Here is a 16,701-nt window from a genome sequence, read left to right as displayed (position 1 = left end):
TCTATTGCCTCTGTTAGGTGGAGATTCACAAGGAGCCCTAAAGTTCAAGATCCTCAGCCCTCCTCCTTCCTGACCTTTCCTTCCGTTGGATCTTATCCTTATTTATGTATTTATCCCCACAGCAGGTCCATACTTTATTCAGGGGCTTTATTTAAATGCTTCCAAATTTCCACTTGCACGATGCTGCTGTTTTTCTTGATTCCTGCTCGAGGAGCAGGTCCCTAGGGGTCAAGTATATGTGACACTTACCCTCATGTTCCTACCTAGGGTGGATGTCAAGAGCCTCAGGAGAACCCTTCATAGATTGTCAGGAGTGTTTCCTGCAGATAGCCCTGTACAGAGCATCCCTAACCTCTTTGTTCCTCAGGGTGTAGACCACGGGGTTCAGGAGCGGGGTGATGACAGTGTAGGTCACAGAGATCAGCTGGTCCTCATCCATGGTGCTCTCTGACTTGGGCTTGAGGTAGGCGATGGAGGCACAGCCATAGTGGATGATGACCACCGTGAGGTGGGAGGCACAGGTGGCGAAGGCCTTCTTCCGGCCCTCAGCTGAAGCAATCTTTAGGATGGTGGAGATGATGAGAACATAGGAGATGAAGATCAGGCCCATAGGTACAACTAGCACCAGCACAGTGATGACTAAAGTCAGGATCTCATTGACAGTGATGTCGATGCAGGAGAGCTTCATCACGGTTCGGATGTCACAGAAGAAGTGGGCCACCTTGGTGCCACAGAAGGGCAGTCTGAACACAGCTGACACCTGTGTCACTGCTACAATTAGGCCAATGCTGCAGCCCCACCCCACCAGCTGGAAGCATACCCTCTTGTTCATGATAATTGTGTATCTCAGGGGATTGCAGATGGCCACATAGCGGTCATACCCCATGGCCGTGAGCAGGAAGCAGTTAGCGATCCCAAAAGTTACAAAAAAGAACATCTGTGTGGCACAACCTGCCAACGATATGGACTGGCTCATACCCGAAAGACTGGATAGCATCTTTGGGAGAATGACCAATGTGTAGACGGTCTCTGAAGTGGACAGCATGCTTAGGAAGAAGTACATGGGTGTGTGAAGATGACGGTCAATTCGGATGATGGTCACAATGATGACATTGCCTGCTAGCGTGAAGATGTAGAGTTTAAGGAACACCACAAAAAGGGTCATCTGGTGCTCATGGAAACTGGAGAAAGCTTGGAAAGTAAACTCAGTGATGATAGTGTAGTTTTCTCTCTTCATTAAGTAGTCACAAAATCTGAAGTGTGGAAGAATAAAAGTTCTATAGTTTCAGGAGTTTATGCACCTTTCTGAAATTGATTGAATTGAGTTCTCAGCTATAAATCTGGGGACACATTTCATAGTGGATTCAAGTTAATCCCTGAATTTACTGAACATATATTTTTTTCTGCTCTATGGTCATCTGTTTTGATTTCCTACACATGTGAGAATTGGGTGATCTCTTTTCTCAAGGCATAGAAGTGCACGTTCCTACTTCTCTCCTTCTCTTCCTCCCTTACAGGTGGAAGGCCTTCCTCATTTTCTCCACTTACATAATTCTTCTCCATTCTTCATAGATCAGTGCAAATTTCCATTCCTCCCTAAAATCATTTGATACTCAGATGTTCTCATGTTTATTGGGATTATTTTATACCCCATCCCTGCAGTGTCTTCTCACACAAACAGAGACTTTATAAAACCTCTTACATCTTTTCACATCACACTAACTCAGGATTATGCATGAATTAAATGCTTGGAAACAATCATTTGGGGATGGACCACAGAGTTTTTTCTTTTGAGACTATGAGTCATCCCTCTTGCACATCCACATCCTTTAGGAAGTAGAGGCAAAGAAAATGCAGAAAGGCTCATCTTGTTTTTAAGAAGAAAAAGACAAAACTTAACCAATCACCAACCTCTCCCAACTGCTGTCTGAATGATGGAAGTCTGCTGACAGTTCACAGCCCTGATTCACGTATGTTATAAACTATGCTACATCTTTACCTTCCCCAAACTGGAGAGCAAATTTACAGCCAATACAACTTTGAGAGTAGACATACACCTACTCTGCAGAGGTAAACAATTGTTATCAGGAAAGATGCAGCAAATTCAAGTATCCCTTACCTAAAGTAAAAGCAGTTTCTGAATATATAAAAAAATAGAGCTACAATAAGAATACATCACTTTGTTGAAAGATAGGGTTCAGTGCCATTTATGTAATATTTCACATTTTTGTCTCCTTAAACAGTAACCTCCTGTAGGGTATTTAAATTATATTCTGATTTGCTTATGCATATTCAGAAAGTGACTTTTTACATGAAGTAAATCATATCAGTGATGAAGGTTAGGAGGCACAGAGACTTTCTTCAAGTTTATAAAAATCTATTTAACAGGATTTGATGACCAGCTGTTTATCATTTACACTGAGAATATTAAAAGAGAGTAAAGCTGCAGTAGGAAATATTTTCCAAAAGAGAAAAATCACTTGACACTAAAATATATGGACTCATGACATTTTATCTTCTGTGAGGCCTCTGAACAAAAATTAGGCAGTGGTCCAGCTGGGGGGTGGTATGCCACCTTCTCAGTGATATCTGGAATGCTGGGGAGCGCTATGACTGTTATGATGACCGTTATGGGGGCTACTGACAATCGGTAATGCTAAATGTCCTGCAATACATGTGATGGTCCTTCCCAAGGAAGAATTATCCTATCCCAAACACCCCTAGAGTTCCTATCGAGAGATGCTTGGGTTAGAGGGTCATCTGCTCTGACTGAAGTCTGTCTTGAGGTAGAAGAATGGCTACCATGACATGATTAGCATCTTCTACCTTTGGAAGACTCTGCTTCTTCAGAGGAAATCAAGGAAAGGAACACATCCTAAGTCAGCTCATGAATCACAAACTTTATTTCATCCCATTCTCTTAAGAGCACTTACATGACTCTGCCCGGTCCTGAAGCACAAAAGGAGGGCCGGCTGGCTGGAGGAGACCAAGGAGGAAAGATTGAAATGCAGGGCTCCCTCAGTCACAGTGTGAAGGCACCGGGAAGAGCCAGGTGAGCAGGAGGACTGTGAAGGGGGCTGAGCTGGGCAGGCAGGGGAGAAACACACTCTAATAGGAGTGTGGTCAGGCTTGGGAATCAGGCATTCTTGTGTGGAAGGGTCTTTGAAGCCAGGAAAGATGCTCTCTAAGGATCAGCAATTGGGCTTCTGGGAGTCACTCCCTGAAGACATGCTAAGAGTCATCCTGGGGTTGCAGGCAGCAGGTTCCTGGAGGCCTCATTATGTGTGAGGCTCGTTTACCCAATTGCCAGGTTAGTGTTTTGAGACCCTACAAGTTTTTGCTTCAAGTGGAAAGAAGCACTTGAGAAAACTGGCTAATTTGCTAGAGTTTTACTCACTTGAATAAGCACATTTGTGTTTTGTTTGTTTCAGATGGGCCTTGGAAATCCATAGTGACAAATCTATGCAGCTCAAGCCTACAGCTATACTGTCTTGGATCTCAGGAAGTTTAGGCCTTTGTATTTCTAGGCAGGAATTCTATGTGTTATAATTAACTTTGGAGTTAAAGTAGTCAAATACAGTCAGGGTCTTACAGAGGACATTCACATTGCTTGTGCTTTCCAATGTCATTCAGGATTGAAAATACAATCTAGACCCAGAGATTCTCTCTTTGGTGTTAGGAAATAGAGATGAGCCTTTGAATACTATTCTCTTTACCCGGCCTTCTCTTTTTTTCCCTCCACTTAGCAAACTTCTACTAGTTTCTCAAGACCCAGTACCAAATTTACTTTCCATTGAAGACTCCCCATGAGTTGTTAGTTTAATTGCTTCCTTAGCAATTTCTTTAACACGACGTGCTTATCTGTGCCCATCCATTCTTTAAGGAATTAGCGTTTGCCAGACCCTGTCCAAGTTGCTGGACATGCAGAAATGAAAAAGATGCTGTATTAACCCTTTAAGAAACTCACAGTTTAGTTGAGGGTAATAGAAAATCATAATAAATGGACATGAGGGCCGTAGTCAGTTCTTGATTAGACTCAGACTGATTATGGGAAAGATATGGCATCAGTAAAGGGAGACAAGGTTACAAAGCATTTTAGAGTATTTGGGTCTTACCACTTGTAAGAACCTCTTAAGTGATTCTCACTTGTCCCTTCCGTTCCTGGACTCCAAGCTTCCTTAGCAGTTGGCCTCTTAAGGGAGTGAACTTCTACACCACAGTCACCCTGTGCCCTGTTGCTATCTATCCAGTGATTTTGCTTCCTTCCTTGAAAAAGACATAGCCAGCACTGAGATCTGGTAGATTGATCTGGCAGCAGCGCGCAAATGGATTTGAGATTGGTGAGAAGAGGCAGGGAAACCGGCTAGGCGGCTGATGTAACAGAGATAATTGGGATTGATCTAGAGGGGTGGTAGTCGTCCCAGAGAGAAGGGATGGATGTGAGAGACATTTGAAGAAATCAATAGAGCTTGTACCTGAATCAATGTGTGGATCAAGAGAGAGCAAAGAACCAATCATTTTATAAACTACTCTTAGCAGGTTCATTCATGCCAACTCCCTGATTATTCGCAAATATACATAGCTTCCTATTATAGCAGATGATCAAAAAATTATTTCTATATTAATGATCTATCATTAGATAAAATTGGTAGCCATGGGACCTCAACAAGAAAGGAGTATGGTTGGGAAAAACAACTAACTGCTTTATAATGTTATTGCTTTGGGACAATTGGAAAGATCTTGGAAATGGGGAACTGGGTTGATGATATAAAAATGTGGTGCCTGATGAAAAAGAAGGGTATTTAGCTTCAACAGCAACTAAATTTATTGAACACTTTCACATATAGTTTGTCTCAATCCTCCAAATGACCCTGTGAAGTCGGCAGTATCATTTCAAATTGCGCATGAGCGATGTGTGAGAAGCCTTGCCATCAGCTATAAATACATTGGGATTTGGTGCTTATGGAAACAAAACTTGCAAAACAACTAAAAGAACCTGATATAACCTCTCCTGGTTCCGCATATTGCTTTATTTGGGGACCAGATTCCAGTAGTTCTTATAGTGGTTGTTCATGATATCATTTAGCTTAGGATCCCAGGTAAAAACTTCCCAATGATACTTTGGAATTGTGAATGGGAGGCTTTCAAGGTCCTGAATGGAACTCACAACAAATCTGACATTCCTAAAGTCATGTCCCCTTCTGCACTCTCTCCCATTCTATTCCTGCAAAATAGAGCTGGTGTGTCCAACTTTTCTGCATGTGAAAACTACTTTTTAGTTTCAAAATATTTCATGAACCTTCAACTCAATAATAGCTGAATAATAACAGTCGTACTTTTTATACCTATTGATAGGAAAAAACCCAAAGTCTGAAAAAGAAAGTTATGGATTTAGTAATTGGTACTTTCAAATGAATTAAAGCTACATTTGAAAAGAGTTGCATATGCTTTTATAAGGATGCATTCATCTGCATAAGAGGAATGATGCGCAGGAATCCTGGGACTCCTCGCAGTGACTCTGAGGTAGATAGTAGGGAAGAAGAAATAATATGAGAGTTATTTGGTAAGCTGTAGTGAGCACAGCATAGGAGTTGGGAATCAGGAGGAGAAATGCAGACAGGTGGTGGCTGAGTGGTTTATTAACATACGGCAGGTGTATCCAGGAAGTATTTCTTAGAAGACCATGAGAGAAGAGTTTTCTTTCAATGGAATGTGGATCAGGGACCATAGGAGAAGCCCATTTAGAAAGTTCTGAGGGAATTCCCTCACTCTACCTTGTTAAATCTGGGGCTTGGGGCTGGGGCTGGGGCTCAGTGGAAGCGCACTTGCCTGGCATGTGTGAGGCACTGGGTTTGATTCTCAGCACCGCATAAAAATAAATAAAAATAAAGGTATGTCAAATATATATATATACATATATATATATATATATATATATATATATATACACACACACACACACACACACATACATACATGCATACATACATACTGTGGCTCTTCCATTAAGTGCATGGCTTAATGTTGACCTCAGAGGGATCTTGAGCAATACCTTTGTGTGTGTGTTTGCAGGGAGTCGGGGGTATGGAGGAGGTATTAACAAATGTCATTGTGTCCCATGTACTAGGAAATATTATTTCATGACATTACTGGCTCCTCACAGTAACCCTATGAAGCTGATATTGTCAGCCTTACTGTACAGCTAGAAGAAAAATTGCCATGCAATTTAAGTCACTCTTCTTAGGACATGTGTGTATAATGGAGGACCTAGGGTTGGGACGCATGTCTCTCTGGGTCCAAAGCCTGTGATCTGTAGACAATATCATACTGCTCAAGTACATCCTACCCAAGGTTATTAGTTCTTGGAAGAGTTAGTGTAAACAATAACAAAGGGAGAGAGGATAGGTATAGGTATATACCTAGAGGATAGGTATATATAGGTTAGTCATCTGACAGATCCTGAGCCCTATCATTTCCCAGTGGCCTTTGATCCAGTTAGGACTCCTTTTTTCTCCTTTCTTCTTTGTGATTTGCCTCAGTGGAGAGAGGATGCACCAAAATATTCAAGGGATAAAAGCATACTATTAAATACAATTTCTGAATGTGCAGACTGATTTCTGGTACCTAAAGACATCCTTAATAGGATTTGAGATATATATATATATATATATATATATATATATATATATATATCCATAGTTTGGGGGCCTCTTCTTCTAGAAGTATGAAATAGCACGATTTAGTTGTTTATTGTTAAAGGAGAAGGCTGGTTTAAAATTGTCATTGAAGATGGCGGCGGGAAGTGAGTAAGCCGCTCTGAGCCCCGCGCCGCGGCGTCTGAAAAGATGAGGTAAAGATCATTAAAGGAGATCTGTCGACAAAAACCCAGCACCGTGTCAAGAAAGGGGCCTAGGTGGAGTGAATCAGCCACTAATCCAGCCAAGGTGAAGGGAGTACAGCACGACTTCAGCGCGAGCAGTAAGGCTGCAGCCCGAGCCGCCCGGATCCCTCAGCCCCTTCTCCTTCTCCTTCCCCTTCTCCTCTCCGCCTTTCCGCCTTGCTTCTTTCTCCCCAGCCGTCTCTCCTCCCAAGCTCAGTCTCTAAATTTAGATCTCAACTTCTTTCCCCCACCCCGCCCACTCTCCTGCGTGTCCGGTACCCGGACCGCGCGGCCCTGAGGCGCCGCCTCCCCTCCCCCAACCCGCACCCCCTCCCCGGGGGTCCCGAAGGCCGCCGCCGCTGCTGGCGCCGCCTCCCGTGGAGCACCATAGAGCAGACTCTTCACCGCGCGAATGAACTGCCGAATTATATGAAACAGCTGATAAGATGAGCGACAATTTAAAATCCAAGTGATCCGAGAACATGCACTGAGCTCTGACCCGCTGAATTCAAACTCCCGGTCACCTGCTTCCCGCAGACAAACAGCTATGACTCGGCATTAATTCATCCCGCTGAAATAACTGGTCTGCCCTTCTCATCATACGAAGGTAAATGCCTACCGAGCCTTCATAAGTAGTGGCCACAGGTTTGAAACGGGGCTTGGGAGAGAAGGACCCACCCGTTGAATTGGTCGCCCGGCAAAGGGAAACCGTGTCATCAGACTGCTGCAGAGGAGATAACTGCGTTGAAACAGGTGTGTGATCCCATAGCCTTGCCTCTCCACACATCGGGAAAACTCTAAGAGCCCCTCCCAGCTCTCCCGTAAGGGCACCTCCCAGCTCTCCTGTGAGTGCTTCAGCCAGCCCGAGGGAATCAGAGGTGGTGCGGGTCCCGCAAGCGGAACTACCGCTCCGACCAGGGCTGACTGCTGAGGTCTCTTGCACCACCTACGGGAAGTGGATACCAGAGGGCAAGTAAAAGCCGCTGAGGATTCTCAGCCCCAAACTCTACAAGCTTAGGGTCTGAGGGAATGGCAAACTGGAAGAGTGTGCCCAGTCGTTCATGAAAACAGGGCTCCCGGGAGCAGCAGACTTGGCGTGTAGCCAGTATTGTGGTGAGAGGGGCCTGGCTAGAGAAAAAGTGGGAAGTGACTAGACACAAGAGGAGGCCCTAGACACTCAGGATTGGAGACTCGCCCAGTCTGGGAAGAGCTGCTGCACAGTGATTGGTTCCCGCGTATTGACAGGAGAAACTTGACCTGGTGGGCACAGCGCCACCTACTGGAAGAGAAGTTAATCAAACTCTAAGACTGCATTTATTAGGGTTTTTTTTTCTTTTTCTTTTCTCCTTTTTTTTTTTTGATTTAGGTTTTTCTTTCATTTTCATTTTTTTCTTTCTTGTTGTTTTATTAATTTTTTTTTTACAAAATATTTTTTTAAATTTTTTTTCTACTAATTTTAACTTAAATTTTTTAAATTATTATTATTATTATTTTTTAAATCTTTTTCTTTTTTAGTTCCTATTCTTTTTCTTCTTTAGTCTTCTCATTTTTCTTATCCCCCCTTTTTTCTTGAATTCTACCTGCCTACTCTCATTCTCTTTAGAGACTTCTTCCCTTCCCTTCAAATACCTTTCCTCCCAAGCATCAAACTAATTTATAGGAGTAAACAGTAACTCAGCAGTCAAACAGAACAAGAAGCAACATGAGCAGCTTCAAAAAACAAGGAAGAAAAGGAGTAAAAACAACGCAGGACAGCCTAAATATTCAGGAGGACCTAGAGTCATCAGAAAAATGGTCATATAAAGAACTCAAGGAACATCTAAGACAGATGGAATGGAACCTTAAAGAGGATACAAGACAGCAAATTCAAGCAGCGAAAGAACACATTGAGAATGCATTTCACAAACAGATAAAAGAAGAAGTTAAGCATCTTTATCAGGAGATAGAGACTATAAAAAATAATCAAACAATAATTCTAGAAATGAAGGAAACGATAAACCAAATTAAAAACTCAATTGAGAGTATCACTACCAGAGTGGAGCAAGTAGAAACCAGAACATCAGAAAATGAAGACAAAATATACCATCTTGAAAAGAGTCTAGCCAACTCAGAAAGGCTGGTAAAAAATCACGAGAAAAACATCCAAGAATTATGGGATAACATTAAGAAACCGAACTTACGAGTCATCGGGATAGAAGAAGGTACAGAGATTCAAACCAAGGGAATGAGAAACTTGCTGAAGGAAATAATTACAGAAAACTTTCCAGAAATAAAAAAGGAAACAGATATACAAATTGAAGATGCATACAGGACACCGAGCACACAAAATCACAGTAGACCAACGCCAAGACACATTGTTATGAAGATATCCAATATACAGAACAAAGAGAAAATATTAAAAGCTACAAGAGAAAGGAGACAGATTACATTTAGGGGTAAACCAATACGGTTAACCACGGATTTTTCATCACAGACACTGAAAGCAAGAAGGTCATGGAACAATGTATTTCAAACACTGAAAGACAATGGATGCCAACCAAGAATTCTGTATCCAGCAAAATTAAGCTTCAGGTATGACAACGAAATAAAAATCTTTCATGATAAACAAAAGTTAAAAGAATTTGCAGCCAGAAAACCAGCATTGCAAAGCATTTTGAGCAAAACACTACACGAGGAGGAAATGAAAAACAATAACCAAAACCATCAGTGGGAAGTGCCTCAGTAAAGACAGAGGGCAAGGGGAAAGACAATCATGGAGAGACAAACTAAATTTTTTTTTTAAAAAAAGGATAAACAATCAAACATGGATGGAAGTTCAAACCACATACCAATAGTAACTCTGAATGTTAATGGCTTAAACACTCCAATAAAGCGACATAGGCTGGTATCATGGATTAAAAAAACAAATCCAACAATATGCTGCCTCCAGGAGACACATCTGATGGGAAAAGACATACACAGGCTGAAGGTGAAAGGATGGGAAAAAATATACCACGCACATGGTCCTCGTAAGCAAGCAGGGGTGGCCATCCTCATATCGAATAAAATCGACTTCAAGACTAAGTTAATCAAAAGGGATAAAGAAGGTCATTATATACTGTTAAAAGGAACCATTCACCAACAAGACATAACAATTATCAATATTTACGCACCAAACAATGGTACTGCGACATTCACAAAACAAATTCTCCTCAAATTCAAGAATCAAATAGACCACAACACAATAATTATGGGAGACTTCAACACACCTCTCTCACCATTGGACAGATCCTCCAAACAAAAGTTAAATAAAGAAACTATAGAACTCAATACCACAATCAATAACCTAGACTTAACTGACTTATATAGAATATATCAACCATCATCAAATGGATATACTTTCTTCTCAGCAGCACATGGATCCTTCTCAAAAATAGACCATATATTATGCCATAGGGCAACCCTCAGTAAATATAAAGGGGTGGGGATAATACCATGCATTTTATCTGATCATAATGGAATGAAACTGGAAATCAATGATAAAAGAAGGAAGGAAAAATCCTACATCACATGGAAAATGAACAATATGTTACTGAATGATCAATGGGTTACAGAAGACATAAAGGAGGAAATCAAAAAATTCTTAGAGATAAACGAAAATACAGACACAACATATCGGAATCTATGGGACACAATGAAAGCAGTTTTAAGAGGAAAGTTCATCGCCTGGTGGTCATTCCTCAAAAAAAGAAGAAACCAACAAATAAATGAGCTCACACTCCAACTCAAAGCCCTAGAAAAGGAAGAGCAAAACAACAGCAAATGTAGCAGAAGGCAAGAAATAATTAAAATCAGAGTGGAAATTAATGAAATTGAAACAAAAGAAACTATTGAAAAAATTAACAAAACTAAAAGTTGGTTCTTCGAAAAAATAAATAAGATCGACAGACCTTTAGCCATGCTAACGAAGAGAAGAAGAGAGAGAACTCAAATTACTAACATACGGGATGAAAAAGGCAATATCACAACAGATGCTACAGAAATACAGAAGACAATTAGAAATTATTTTGAAAATCTATATTCCAATAAAATAGAGGATAGTGAAGACATCGATAAATTTCTTAAGTCATATGATTTGCCCAGACTGAGTCAGGAGGATATAGACAATCTGAACAGACCAATATCTATAGATGAAATTGAAGAAGCCATTAAAAGACTACCAACCAAGAAAAGCCCAGGACCGGATGGGTATACAGCGGAGTTTTACAAAACCTTTAAAGAAGAATTAATACCAATACTTTTCAAGTTATTTCAGGAAATAGAAAAAGAGGGAGCTCTTCCAAATTCATTCTATGAGGCCAACATCACCCTGATCCCGAAACCAGACAAAGACACCTCAAAGAAAGAAAACTACAGACCAATATCTCTAATGAACCTAGATGCAAAAATCCTCAATAAAATTCTGGCGAATCGAATACAAAAACACATCAAAAAAATAGTGCACCATGATCAAGTAGGATTCATCCCTGGGATGCAAGGATGGTTCAACATACGGAAATCAATAAATGTTATTCACCACATCAATAGACTTAAAGATAAGAACCATATGATCATCTCAATAGATGCAGAGAAAGCATTTGACAAAGTACAGCATCCCTTTATGTTCAAAATATTAGAAAAACTAGGGATAACAGGAACTTACCTTGACATTGTAAAAGCTATCTATGCTAAGCCTCAGGCTAGCATCATTCTGAATGGACAAAAGTTGAAGGCATTCCCTCTAAAATCCGGAACAAGACAGGGATGCCCTCTATCTCCACTTCTATTCAATATAGTTCTCGAAACACTGGCCAGAGCAATTAGACAGACGAAAGAAATTAAAGGCATAAAAATAGGAAAAGAAGAACTTAAATTATCACTATTTGCAGATGACATGATTCTATACCTAGAAGACCCAAAAGGGTCTACAAAGAAACTACTAGAACTAATAAATGAATTCAACAAAGTGGCAGGATATAAAATTAACACGCATAAATCAAAGGCATTTCTGTATATCAGCAACAAAACTTCTGAAATGGAAATGAGGAAAAACACTCCATTCACAATATCCTCAAAAAAAATAAGATACTTGGGAATCAACCTAACAAAAGAGGTGAAAGATTTATACAATGAAAACTACAGAACCCTAAAGAGAGAAGTAGAAGAAGATCTTAGAAGATGGAAAAATATACCCTGTTCATGGATAGGCAGAACTAACATCATCAAAATGGCGATATTACCAAAAGTTCTCTATAGATTTAATGCAATGCCAATCAAAATCCCAACGGCATTTCTTGTAGAAATAGATAAAGCAATCATGAAATTCATATGGAAAAATAAAAGACCCAGAATAGCAAAAGCAATTCTAAGCAGGAAGTGTGAATCAGGCGGTATAGCGATACCAGATTTCAAACTATATTACAGAGCAATAGTGACAAAAACAGCATGGTACTGGTACCAAAACAGGCGGGTGGACCAATGGTATAAAATAGAGGACACAGAGACTAACCCACAAAGTTACAACTATCTTATATTTGATAAAGGGGCTATAAGCATGCAATGGAGGAAGGATAGCATCTTTAACAAATGGTGTTGGGAAAACTGGAAATCCATATGCAACAAAATGAAACTGAATCCCTTTCTCTCGCCATGCACAAAAGTTAACTCAAAATGGATCAAGGAGCTTGATATCAAATCAGAAACTCTGCGTCTGATAGAAGATAAAGTTGGCTCCGATCTACAGATTGTGGGGTCGGGCTCCAAATTCCTTAATAGGACACCCATAGCACAAGAGTTAACAACTAGAATCAACAAATGGGACTTAATTAAACTTAAAAGTTTTTTTTCAGCAAAAGAAACAATAAGAGAGGTAAATAGGGAGCCTACATCCTGGGAACTAATTTTTACGCCTCACACTTCAGATAGAGCCCTAATATCCAGAGTATACAGAGAACTCAAAAAATTAGACAATAAGATAACAAATAACCCAATCAACAAATGGGCCAAGGACCTGAACAGACACTTCTCAGAGGAGGATATACAATCAATCAACAAGTACATGAAAAAATGCTCTCCATCTCTAGCAGTCAGAGAAATGCAAATCAAAACCACCCTAAGATACCATCTCACTCCAGTAAGATTGGCAGCCACTATGAATTCAAACAACAACAAGTGCTGGCGAGGATGTGGAGAAAAGGGTACACTTGTACATTGCTGGTGGGACTGCAAATTGGTGCGGCCAATTTGGAAAGCAGTTTGGAGATTCCTGGGAAAGCTGGGAATGGAACCACCATTTGACCCTGCTATTGCCCTTCTCGGACTATTCCCTGAAGACCTTAAAAGAGCATGCTACAGGGACACTGCCACATCGATGTTCATAGCAGCACAATTCACAATAGCTAGACTGTGGAACCAACCCAGATGCCCTTCAATAGATGAATGGATAAAAAAAATGTAGCATCTATACACAATGGAGTACTATGCAGCAATAAAAAATGACAAAATCATAGAATTTTCAGGGAAATGGATGGCATTAGAGCAGATTATGCTTAGTGAAGCTAGCCAAACCCTAAAAAACAGATACCAAATGTCTTCTTTGATATAATGAGAGCAAGTATGAACAGAGCAGGGAGGAAGAGTAGGAAGAAAAGAGTAACATTAAACAGAGACTTGAGATGGGAGGGAAAGGGAGAGAAAAGGGAAATTGCATGGAAATGAAGGGAGACACTCATTGCTAAACAAAATTACATATAAGAGGTTGTGAGGGGAATGGGAAAATAAAGAGAGAAATGAATTACAGTAGATGGGGTAGAGAGAGAAGATGGGAGGGGAGAGGAGGGGGGATAGTAGGGGATAGGAAAGGTAGCAGAATACATCAATTACTATTAGTGCATTATGTAAAATTGTGGATGTGTAACTGACGTGATTCTGCAGTCTGCATTTGGGGTAAAATTGGGAGTTCATAACCCATGTCAATCTAATGTATGAAATATAATATGTCAAGAGCTTTGTAATGTTGTGAACAACCAATAAAAAAAATGTAAAAAAAAAAATAAAAAAAAAAAAAAATAAAATTGTCATTGTGCGCTTGTCATGCAACTACAGATTCTGGGATTACATTGCTTATGTTTAAATCCTGATTGTATCACATGTGAACTGAGTGACCTTTAGGAATTCACTTATCTCTTCAGGTCTCAGTTTTCTCACCTGTAAAATAAGGATAATAAATAACCTACCCCTTAGATTTATGGTGAGGATTAAATGAATACAGTGCTTAAAATAATGCCTACTGCCTAAGATACTTTCAACAAGTGTAACCAAAACAGGGTTCACAAAGTAGAACAATTAGACTGAAAATATTAAAATAATGAAGTAAAAGAGGAAGGAAGAGCTGTCTGCCAGTCCTCATTGTATTTTAGCTTCCCATAGCCGACATTTTTCCTTTTTTCTTTCCATAAATATTTATGTTCCGGGCACTGTTAAAGGTGCAACAGATGTAAAGAGAACGCTCAGAGTGAATCCAGAGTCCACAGGTGTGAACACACAGATACCACCTTGCTGAGATTGGGTTCTCTAGAAGCAGAGTCTGAGACAAGGACTTGAGTACAAGGGGTTGATTCAGGCACTGGTCTCAGAGAAAAAGAAGGGAGAAGGAACACAGTGGGACAGGGAAGACCTCAGCAAGGATGTGGGTCTCAGCTGGAGTCTGACTTGAGCCTGGTGTAACAGAGAGGGCTCTCAAAGTGACTGCTAAAATTGGTCTCATCTTGAGGCAAGGCAAGTGGCTGTTGTACCTTCTGAATCATTCAGACATCCATCATGGGCTGCCCATGGTGGAGGTGGGGTTGGTATCCTCCTTTCTGTTAGCCAAGGTCAAGTCTTTGCAGAAGAAGACAGCTATGAGCGGTTAGCATTTAACATTCATGTCAATGAAGGATGGGTGCCCCCAGTCCAGCAAAGGGGCTCTGGGCAGAGCCTCAACAGAGTCCACTCTACTACTCAGAGTATCTGGGGAATGAGAACGGTGAGTGAAATAAAGGGGCTCTTCTTTTGTAATTCTCAAAGATGCTGGAAGACATTTTTATGGTTTTTTGCTCAAGCTGCTCAAAACAAAACCTCTTCAACCCATTTGTAAACTGGAGAGCCTTTACCTGACAGCATTCTAGGGTTTACACACATAGTCATAGGCACAAGGTCAATAATGAGTGAATTTGTTGTTGTTAATCATGGTGTGAAGTGTAGCATTGGAGGTGTCACGCATCAACAATGGAGAACTTGTCATTTCAGTGCCCTGATTTTCACACAGAGGCCAGGTTCCACTCACATGAGTTCCTGTGAAATGCTATGTATTTCCCCCACCCTCCCTATTGGTTTACTATGACTTGTGCCAACAATAACAGGAATCATGTTTAACATTTTTGATACATAGGTATCCCTTGTCTTATTTGATTTTCATGGAGCTTGGTAAACCCATCTGACCAGATCCCTCCAGTTCTTCTTTAATTATTTTTCTTCTTTGTTTTGCTCAACCCTGCTTGTTCCTAGATGCTTCCCAGACAGGCACCGGGTACCCTCCACACTATCTTTTCCAACTGGCTCCCCCACCGTGACTCCTCACTGAACTCTTCATTTTAATTGCTATCTGGACACTGACCAGCACCTAAGAAAGGGGTTTTCTTCCCACAGCTCTGAGTAAGGCATTCTTGACCTCCTTGTTCCTCAGGCTGTATACAACGGGGTTCAGCAATGGGGTGATGACGGTGTAGGTCACGGAGATGAGTCTGTCCTGCAGGGAATTCTGGGATTTGGGTTTCAGGTAGATGAAGGAGGTACAGCCATAGTGGACGATAATGACTGTGAGGTGGGAGGCACACGTGGCAAAAGCCTTTTTCCGGCCCTCGGCTGATGCCATCTTGAGGATGGTGGTGACAATCAGGACGTAGGAGATGAAGATCAAGACCATGGGCAGAACAAGGACACAGAGGCTGATGAGCAAAGTGATAAACTCTTTGATGGTGGTGTCAGCACAGGCAAGCTTCATTAGGGGCCGGATGTCACAAAAGAAGTGGGAAATGATGTTGGCATCGCAGAAGGGCAGGCTGAAGACAGAAGACACCTGAATGACAGCGGTGCTCAGGCCAATGGTCCAGGATCCACTTGCCAGGTGTGTACACGCCCTTTTGCCCATGATGACTGAATACCGTAGGGGGCTACAGATGGCCACATAGCGGTCATACCCCATGGCTGCGAGCAGGAAGCAGTTGTTGACACCAAAAGTGAGATAGAAAAAGAGCTGGGTGGCACAGCCCGGAATGGAGATGGTTTGTTGGGGCATGAGAAGGCTGGACAGCATTCGGGGGATGATGGCCACCGTGTAACAGGTCTCAGACATGGACAGCACACCCAGGAAGAAGTACATGGGTGTGTGAAGCTGATGACTGATGTAGATGACTGTCAGGATGACAGCATTACTGGCAAGTGTGAGCAGGTACAAGACCAAAAAGACCACAAAGAAGATGAGTCTGTGATGCCACCCAAAGATGGAGAAGCCTTCAAAAGTAAATTCTGTCACAACCGTGAAATTGGGTCTTGACATTGGAGAGAATCTGGATCTGAAAGAGACAAAGTTGGAAGACTGAGAGTCTGGGTTGGAAAATGGCCCAGGGTCATCACCAGGTGCAATAACTCCAAAAGAATGTATCTCTGGGTTACAGAAATTCTCAACATTCAGATACTGGCCAAGCACTCAAGGACCTCTGAAGTTTCTCGGGGTCCTGGTAAACATACAGTGGAGTAAAGACATA

At 41.3% G+C, this 16,701-nt stretch overlaps 2 protein-coding genes across 2 annotated transcripts; both read right to left on the bottom strand.

Annotated features, from left to right (window-relative positions):
• Positions 1 to 307: 307 nt before the first annotated feature.
• On the bottom strand, positions 308 to 1,237 carry LOC308655802 (olfactory receptor 10J1-like; the record flags this gene model as incomplete). The annotated part of the gene is made up of 1 exon (XM_081306082.1): positions 308 to 1,237. One exon carries the CDS (start codon positions 1,235 to 1,237, stop codon positions 308 to 310), a length of 930 nt encoding a protein of 309 aa, XP_081162208.1.
• Positions 1,238 to 15,557: 14,320 nt separating this feature from the next.
• LOC308655799 (olfactory receptor 10J4) lies at positions 15,558 to 16,493 on the bottom strand (the record flags this gene model as incomplete). Its single annotated transcript, XM_081306079.1, has 1 exon — positions 15,558 to 16,493. One exon carries the CDS (start codon positions 16,491 to 16,493, stop codon positions 15,558 to 15,560), a length of 936 nt encoding a protein of 311 aa, XP_081162205.1.
• Positions 16,494 to 16,701: the final 208 nt, after the last annotated feature.

The sequence above is a fragment of the Spermophilus citellus genome (assembly GCF_964194105.1).
Source record: "Spermophilus citellus genome assembly, chromosome: 9".
NCBI lineage: Eukaryota > Metazoa > Chordata > Mammalia > Rodentia > Sciuridae > Spermophilus > Spermophilus citellus.
This window is presented reverse-complemented; position numbering and strand designations above follow the sequence as displayed.